General features: G+C 42.0%; 1 protein-coding gene across 1 annotated transcript in view; it reads left to right on the forward strand.

Moving 5' to 3' along the window:
* The window catches only part of cpm (carboxypeptidase M), an 18,345-nt gene extending 10,842 nt beyond the window's left edge, over window positions 1-7,503 (forward strand). The window contains exons 5-10 of the mRNA XM_031859308.1: window positions 740-839; window positions 1,508-1,613; window positions 2,402-2,572; window positions 3,698-3,850; window positions 3,962-4,110; window positions 4,858-7,503. Of these exons, the coding sequence (XP_031715168.1) occupies window positions 740-839; window positions 1,508-1,613; window positions 2,402-2,572; window positions 3,698-3,850; window positions 3,962-4,110; window positions 4,858-5,127 (949 nt within the window). The 3' untranslated portion in view covers window positions 5,128-7,503. The remainder of the gene's footprint in view (window positions 1-739; window positions 840-1,507; window positions 1,614-2,401; window positions 2,573-3,697; window positions 3,851-3,961; window positions 4,111-4,857) is intronic.
* Window positions 7,504-9,019: the final 1,516 nt, after the last annotated feature.

Below are 9,019 nucleotides of genomic sequence, written 5' to 3' on the forward strand. Positions count from 1 at the left end.
TATAGTATAAAATATTTAATAAAATGTAATATTTATTACTTTGCTCTGTTGTGTTTGTTTACAGTTTACAGAAAAACTTGTAGGTCCTTCATCTTTTTATATAAATATTTATATTTACACATTTATTTATTTGTATTTTTCTCCCCCCTTCTTCCACTCCTTCTCCTCTCTCCTTTCCTCTCTCCTCCTCCTCTCTCTCGTTTCTTCCTCTCCTCCGCCCTCTCCTCTTCCTATCTCTTCTCTCCTATCTCCTCTCTCCTCCTCCTCKCTCCTTCTCCTCTCTTGTTTCTTCCTCTCCTCTCTCCTCTCTCCTTTCCTCTCTCCTCTCTCCTCCTCCTCTCTCTCGTTTCTTCCTCTCCTCCGCCCTCTCCTCTTCCTATCTCTTCTCTCCTATTTCCTCTTCCTCCTCCTCTCTCCTTATCCTCTCTCTCGTTTCCTCCTCCTCTCTCCTCCTCCTCTCTCCTTCTCCTCTCTCGTTTCCTCCTCCTCTCTCCTTCTCCCTCTTGTTTCCTCCTCTCTCCTCCTCTCTCCTCCTCCTTGCTTTCTATATCTGTGTATACAGTAAATTAAACATCTCGTATTTCTTCTCTTAAATCTAATAAATCTGATTGTGTGAGTTTGTCTTCAGACTCTCGTTAGTTTCACCAAAAGAAAAACCCATGAGCTCTCTGACCTCTGACCTCTGACCTCTGTGCTGCTGTATATCTGGTTTGCTCTCAGTGGTGTTTGTGTGTTTCAGGCCAAATAATAACGGCGTAGACCTGAACAGGAACTTCCCCGATGCGTTCGCTGGTCTCCGGAGGATTCAGCAGCTGGAGGAGGAGCAGAGGGAGAACGAGGTCTGAGAGTCAAACACCTGCTGCTGCTTTCAAACATCAACTCACGAAGTTCTGTTTTATTTATACATTAAGTAAAGTGTCCACCAAGTGAGGATTCATCCGCCGCTGAAGATAGTCCCAAAACAACGAGCTCTATTTCCTCCAGTTTGTTGAAATACAAACTTCAGAGCGTCACCATCTTTTTATTTCTAGTATTAGTTATATTTTACTCCTTCTCTTCTTCCTCCTCTCCTCTCTCTTCCTCTCCCTCCACTTCTCCTCATCTCCTCCACTTACTCAACCTCCTCCCTCTCCTTTTCCTCTTCCTTCTCTCTCCTTTCTCTCTCTCTCTTCCTCCTCCCTCTCTCCTCTCTCTCCTCCTCCTTTCTCGCCTTTTCCTCACCTCGCCCCCTTATCTCTCTCTCTTCCTCCTCCTCTTGCACCTCCTCTCTCTTCTCCTCCTTTCTCTCCTCTTCCTCCCATAAATGAACAAATCCCATCAAAAGTCAAAGTAAAGTATCCACCAAACTGTGGATTCATCCGCCGCTGAAGATAGTCCCCAAACAACGAGCCCTATTTCCTCCAGTTTCTTCAAACACAAACTACAGAGCGTCACCATCTTTTCCTTAAATGAACGTGTTTGAAAGGACCCTCTGTGATTGGCCGGTCGCTGTGTGACGTGTCTTCAGGTCAGAGCTGTGATTGGCTGGTTGAGGACCGAGAGCTTCGTCCTCTCTGCCAACCTTCACGGAGGAGCGATGGTTGCCAGTTATCCTTATGACAACAGCAACGGAGGTGAACACACACATACTCACAAATACACACACACACTCTCACACACACACACGCACACTCACGCACACACTCACGCACACACTCACACACACACATTTCGTAGTTTCTGCTGGAGTGAACCTGGAGTAAAATCACTTTTACTGAAGTTTAAGGATAATATTTTACTGAGAAAAACCCGTAAAAAAATCTTTAATTAAAGTCCAAAAGTGGCAAAACTCACGGTGAAGTTTGGTTTTTATATTTTTGCTGCAAGGACAAAGATAATTCATGATATAACACATGATGTATGTATTATATGTATTCCGTGTATCATGCTACGTTACGATTTGTCTCGTATCTTGGTTTACTAAAAACTATTTCCTAAATATACGATTTGTAAGGCAAGCTTCTCATCTATAGCTCGGGAGGTTTGAGTGACTGCTCCCTCTGCTGGTAGAAACCGAAGCCGTTAGTTCACAAAATAAACACAAATAAATAATAGAATAAAAGAAAATTAAAGTTGTAAGAAGTTCTCCAGAAAATAAACCAGCAGGAAGACTGTCAGATAATAGATAAATATTATCTGACTATAAATAGATAATACAACAATAACCAGACTTAAGTGGTTTTATTTGCATTTGTTTTCTTATTTTATTTTGAAATATAAATACAAATTTTAATTCATGCTTTAACATTTTGTTTTGAAGAGTACGCTTTTTCCTTTTAGTCTGTTTTTCAGCTCAAGCTTTTGTGTAACACGTTTAATTTAATTCATTTGATTAAAAACTCACTCCTGCTGGTCGGTGCAGGCAGCGAGCTGGTGGGCGGGGCCAGCGTCACGCCCGATGACGACGTGTTCCTTCACCTGGCCAAGGTGTACTCCCAGAGCCACGCCTCCATGCACCGGGGGAACCTCTGCAGCGACACCAGCCCGTTCCTGGACGGAGTCACCAACGGATACCAGTGGTATCCTCTGTCAGGTCAGCACGCCGCTATTTATAGGATCCCACCGGATCCACGGCAGCCAATCAGGAAGTGGTATTCTGTCGTTTTTTATAATGAAATAGAACAAAAACAGATACATTTCTATGTTTTTATTTCGTCGTTTTTGACTCATTATGAAAGGCTGCAACGCTTTAAATAAACTTTATTAGTTCGTCTGCTCTGAACGCTCTGAGCTCATGAAAGCTGCAGACAGAACCGATCCGGTTTCCTGCTGCAGAAACCGGATCTGTGTGACCCGGATCACCTGACAGAGACGTCCCCTGAGGGAGCTGAACTCTGAACACATCATTTAATGACTTTTTGTATGTCAGATGTTATTCTGTTGTTATTCTTTGATTAGAATAATTCAGTACTTTACAATTTCAAGAAGGAATATGAATTTTCAACAGGGTTTTCTTTTTTAATAATTATTATGATGGATAAAACATACAATTAATGTATTCTCAAAGCCACCAGCCTCCGTTGAGAAACACAGTAAATGTACCTCACTGATTGTAAAACCCGCCTAAACTCATGAAAACCGTCTCCGTTAAATATCTCGACTGTTCCATCAACCGAGAACCTTTAATTTACAGAGTTAGTTGTGAAAATAAGCCGGTTCTAGCCGGTTTACTAGCTTAGTTCCTCTGTTCCTAAATCGGGGGACAGGACATGCATCGTGCGTAAAGGATTGTGGGTGTTTTTAGGAGCGCGTAGGACACACACACACACACACACACACATGCATCTAAGGATCTGGACATTGGGTTTTGATGATCTTTGAAGTTCAGCCAAAATGAGAAACAAGCAGCTGAACACAGAATCCTTCAAGCGTCTCCGGCTGAACACAAAGACACAGATTTGGTTTGAAGTTTGAAAGGGAAATGTTCTCCTCCTTTGGACGGACGATATTTGTTTATGTGTCTTCTTACTCGCTCTTTGTTCAAACTCAAGGCTCATAGAACCTTAAAATGAAGGAGGCATTTTGTGATTAGAATATATATTAACATGAGAACTTAACTTTAACTTTACACAACTTTACCAACTTGTATCCTTTTTATTTAAAAAGATATTTGACATTTCGTGTGTGTGTGTGTGTGTGTGTGTGTGTGTGTGTACAGGTGGGATGCAGGACTATAACTATGTGTGGGCTCAGTGTTTGGAGTTGACTCTGGAAGTTTCCTGCTGCAAGTTTCCGCCAGTCCAACAACTTCCTGTTCTGTGGACCGAGAACAGGAAGTCTCTGCTGGCCTTCATCCAGCAGGTCCACCTGGGTCAGTACCTGTCTGTCTACGTGTCTGTCTGTTCACCTGTCCGTGTGTTTACCTGTCTGTCTGTTTACCTTGATGCTATCTGTGTACATGTGTGTGTATGTTTGTGTTCAGGTGTCAAAGGTCGTGTGTTCGATGGCTCCGGAGAGCCGGTCCAGAACGCGGTGGTGGAGGTTAGAGGTCGCAGGAATATGTGTCCGTTCAACACCGACCGACACGGAGAATATTACAGACTGCTGCTGCCTGGAAACTACAGCTTCACAGTAAACACACAACGATAATACAGCGACCTCTAGTGGTGGAACATATATATATATATATATATATACATATTTATATATATCTTTTATCTCTTCAACCACAGTGTAGAAACATGTTTAGATACATCTTTGTAGTTATTGAAATATTGAAAGTATACCCAAAACCCAACAGGAAGTCAGCCTTTTTGAATTCAATTTGCCATTTTAGCCAATTGTTTGCCATTTTATAGACGGCGTACACTCTCCTCCTACAGATTTAATCAGATCAACTTCAAATTTGGTCAGTACAATCCAAAGACCTTAACGATCAAAAGTTAGCAAACGTTTGTGTTTTCATGCGACATTGTTGCTGTGGCGTGGCGCAGAAGAAGCGCATTTCGCCATTAAACAGAAAGTTGTTGAAACTTCAGCATACTTTGTCCAATCTTCTCCAAATGTCTCAGACATCAGAAGGGTCCAGTCCTGAGGACATTTACATGCCAATATAGAAGCCTAGCCTTGCCCCACACACTTTGGCCCCGTCCACTTTAATAACTCATTAACCGTTTGTCACAATCTCTTGTTGGAGGCATCATTGCACTCAGCAGAGAGTTCCTGTTTTGTTGTCAGTACCCCTGGTGGGACGCCTGTTGACAATAGCAGAAGCGAACTAGCTTAGCACAGTAGCAGTAACTGGTATAAAAATGTGTCGTTTTCCGGTGTGTAGAATGTTACACTCTCACGTGACATTACCTTTCTTCTGATTGGCAGGTGACGTACCCGGGTCACGAGGTTTTGACGGAGACACTAACCGTCCCGCATGGTCCCGATCACTACTCCGCCATGAAACACGACTTCATGTTACGCCACATCCCCACTACGACTGGTCGCACCTTGGCTTACCCCACCTCAGCTAACCTCACCCCTACCTGTAACTACACTTTATACCTGGAGGCCGGCGGAGCCACCTTCAGGCCCACGTGGACGGTGCTGAGTGCGGGGCTCGGACTGGTGGCAGGGCTACGATACCTGATCGGCTGAAGAGGCCCGGTGTCGAACCTCAACCTGCAAGAAAACAAACAAAGAACAAAAACTGGTGGTCCTCCAGAAGTTTCAGATGTTTTCTGCTATTGTTCATCGGTGGAGATTCACTCATCATATTTACTTTAAGTAAAAATAATTTATTTGACTGTAAGAAATCATTTTAAATGCTGGTGTGTTCAGATGCTCGCTTATTATTATCTCTACCAGAAGCATTATGCGATTGGTCGCATGTGTGCGTATGTGACTGAGTGAGTGAGTGACCTCTGTGTCTGTCCACGGCATAGCTCGCATTCTGCTGCAGCAAACTGTATAATATTCTGGGTGGTCAGTTATGGCCGCATGCTCAAGGAACTCTAGGAGTTAGAGTGAGTCACACTTTCTCAAAGCACCTTTTATTGACTGTTTAATATCACCATTGGCTGCCTGCTGATTACTCACTCGCTACTCTTAACCAAACAAACACTGCTGAGTACCTCACGCCCACTGCTCTGCGGCTCACTTTTACTGTTTTGGCTGGATTGTTTGATTTACCGCTAGCTGAACTACCAACAGACTTACTGCTGAGTACCTCGCCGCCACTCAGCCTCTGTTACGCAGCTGACAGTTTGATTTGTTTCCTTTTGGTTTTGGCAAGATTCCATGATGTGCCTGATACAACGACTTCAAGCCGGTTGGCTGCATACATCGCCGCTTCTTTTTGAGTTTAAATGATGTGTTTTTTACGACGACTTACAGCCCATTGGTGTCTAGATGGGGAGGATAGCCAATTGTGGGTTGTCTTCATTCAATCACAAAATACAGCTTGAGTTGTTGCAGAAACACCTGGTGGAGATCCGCACTCTGCTGAGGTCACCTTTCTAGTTAATGGAGTAATGATTATGAAAATGTATTTCAAGAAGTGAAATGAACCACTGAAGAGCTCAACATACTAGAACTTTGTATTTACTGTAGACTAAGACAAGGAAGAACCCCATAACTAAAGGATTTAAGGGACAAGACAAAGAAAGACGTCAGGAGATTAATAGGGCAACTACACTGCCACTTTCCTACATTATGGAGACGAGTTCTCCGCAGGAATAAACAGGTTTAATCTGTCAGTTCTTTGTATTTAAATGGTTCACAGGAGGGAAAACTACTGCCTGAGGATCTTTTGTGTCTTCCCTGCTGAAATGTTCCAGCATTTTAAGAGCGTAGGTAGTGATGAGGCTCATTAAGTAAAATGGAGCTAGACCATGTAATCTTATATGTGAGGAGCAGCACTTTAAAATTAGCACTTGCAGGGAGTGTTTTTAGAAAGGGTAGTATTTAAACCAGGGGGCGTTGAAATGAAGCGATCCTGGTGACGCCACATTAGGCATCTGAACTCAATGAGGTGCGTTTGATTCATCGTCAGACACGTTCATATGGGCGTTGATCCGTTCTGCTTATTTCATGTGTGTGGTGAGGGTTAAACCATCCCATACCTGAGAGTCATCACGTTTTTAAGTTTTCTTCAGTATCTGAGCATTCCAGTGATAGTTGTCTGTACATCAATGAGAACACTGCAAACAGGAGCTGCTAATAGTTAGTTCGGCATTCTTTTAATTCACTAATTTGTCAAAATATTAAGAAATATAGGCTAAAAATACAAAACATTTTTAGCATATATTTAACTAACTGACTCCATGGCAACATTTTGCTTCCTGTTGACTCCTCCAAAGCATTATGGGAGCTGTAGCTTCTGAACTTAGTGCATTATTATCCCCCCAAATAGAAATAAGACAGAATTCCATTAATATAAACTTGTTTCGTGTTGAATTATCAATATATTTTCAAATTTCAAAGTCTCGTATTTGTAGGTTGGGAACCACTGGTTTAGATGGAAAAACCAGGAACACCTGATGACTGGGAATCAAACCTGTGACCTCCATCTGTGAGGTGAGACTGCTGACCCCTTGCAGTATCTGTACACAGTACTGTATATATATTTATATGCAGTATAGATGCACAGATGTGTATCTGGTTCAGAGCAGCTCCAATGATAAACAGGTGTGACGTCCGTTTAAACGGAGGTCAGTGAACTCGTCATGCGGCCTTCTGCACACTTTATTCTCATTTCAAACTTTATTTTTTGCCAAATGTCTTCGTCAATTTTTTCTACTTTTGTACCGCGTGATATTAAATATTGCTTCATAACGAACTCCTCTGTGCTGTGTTGGTGACCGCCGGCTTCGGTCACACCTCCAGACCTCATGAATGTTTTCTACATTTCTGTTTCATGTTTCATGCTTCATGACGCTGTGGATCCACTTCCTACTGAATCCTACTGGACCTGAAGTAAACTGTCAGTGAACTGGTTCTCAAAGGAAACTTCACATTAAAAGCACAAAAAAACAAGATTGTAATGTTTTATTTGTGTTGATGGTCAGCTCCTCAGAAGAAGAATGATTGTGAGATCAATAGTGAATCTAAACGATGGAACAATCATGAGATTTACATCTTGAGTCATGATTAGATTTTCTTTAAATAATCACTTAATTCACAATCATATTTCTTTAAGGAAAAGCGATACCTGTATTTTGCACGATTGTTAAAGTTCTGTAAACTTATATTTAAAAAATATATTTCTATGCATCTCTATGTGAAGCTATAAATAGTTTCTAAAGAATGTGTCAAAATAGAAAAAAACATAAAGGAAAGAAACACATGAATTAAATGTATTGAGACAATAAACTAAGAAACGAAAGATAGAATATCTTTTTGTTACTCAAAAACAATCAGATATTTTTGATCATCAACCAGTTAATAATAACGAAGTATAACAATAGGACAACGCTGCCTCCCTGTGTTCTTAATGAAGAACTGCATTTTTAAACAGCAGTAGATTCGACGTATTAAAGTTTCTATGGAAGTTTATTTCTGCTGCTGTGAATAAAAAATTATCCTGTAAAATAAAAATGAGAAACATTCATATTTTCACTCAGTATCTCAGTATGTTGAGACGCTGACTCATAACGAGGTTCTGCTTAAACACCCAACATTAGGAAAGTTTACTTCAATGACAACATTTCTAATTTAGATTGAAACTAAATTCTGATCTTTTTTAGATGCAAAGTTAAAAAGGCTTCTGTGGATTTGGGGGCTTTGACGTCATCTCGCCTCCCAGAGAGAAACTCAACCGTCTTCTGCTCCACCGCACAACCTCTTCCTACACATGAAGGTAAGAAGAACTACGTTTCATTTCTTCATAATCACGTGACAAAAGAGGAATCATTCATGTGTTCTTATGTTTATTTATTTATATATTTACACGTATAGACATATGTTTAATTTAAAGGACGAGGGTCAGTTAAGTCAGAGTCTCTTTGGCGCTGCAGGACGTCTTATGGAGGACGTCTGATGCAGGACGTCTTTAGCAGAACGTCTGATGCAGGACGTCTTTAGCAGGACGTCTTTAGCAGGACGTCTTTAGCAGGACGTCTGATGCAGGACGTCTGATGCAGGACGTCTGATGCAGGACGTCTTTAGCAGGACGTCTTTAGCAGGACGTCTGATGCAGGACCTCTGATGCAGGACCTCTGATGCAGGACGTCTTTAGGAGAACGTCTGATGTAGGACGTCTTATGGAGGACGTCTTTAGCAGGACGTCTTTAGCAGGACGTCTGATGCAGGACGTCTGATGCAGAACGTCTGATGCAGAACGTCTGATGCAGAACGTCTGATGCAGAACGTCTGATGCAGAACGTCTTATGGAGGACGTCTTTAGCAGAACGTCTGATGCAGGACGTCTGATGCAGGACGTCTTTAGCAAGACGTCTTTAGCAGGACCTCTGATGCAGGACCTCTGATGCAGGACGTCTTTAGCAGAACGTCTGATGTAGGACGTCTTATGGAGGACGTCTTTAGCAGG

Source organism: Anarrhichthys ocellatus, unplaced genomic scaffold (genome assembly GCF_004355925.1).
Source record: "Anarrhichthys ocellatus isolate YVR2014 unplaced genomic scaffold, GSC_Weel_1.0 scaffold21, whole genome shotgun sequence".
Classification (NCBI taxonomy): domain Eukaryota; kingdom Metazoa; phylum Chordata; class Actinopteri; order Perciformes; family Anarhichadidae; genus Anarrhichthys; species Anarrhichthys ocellatus.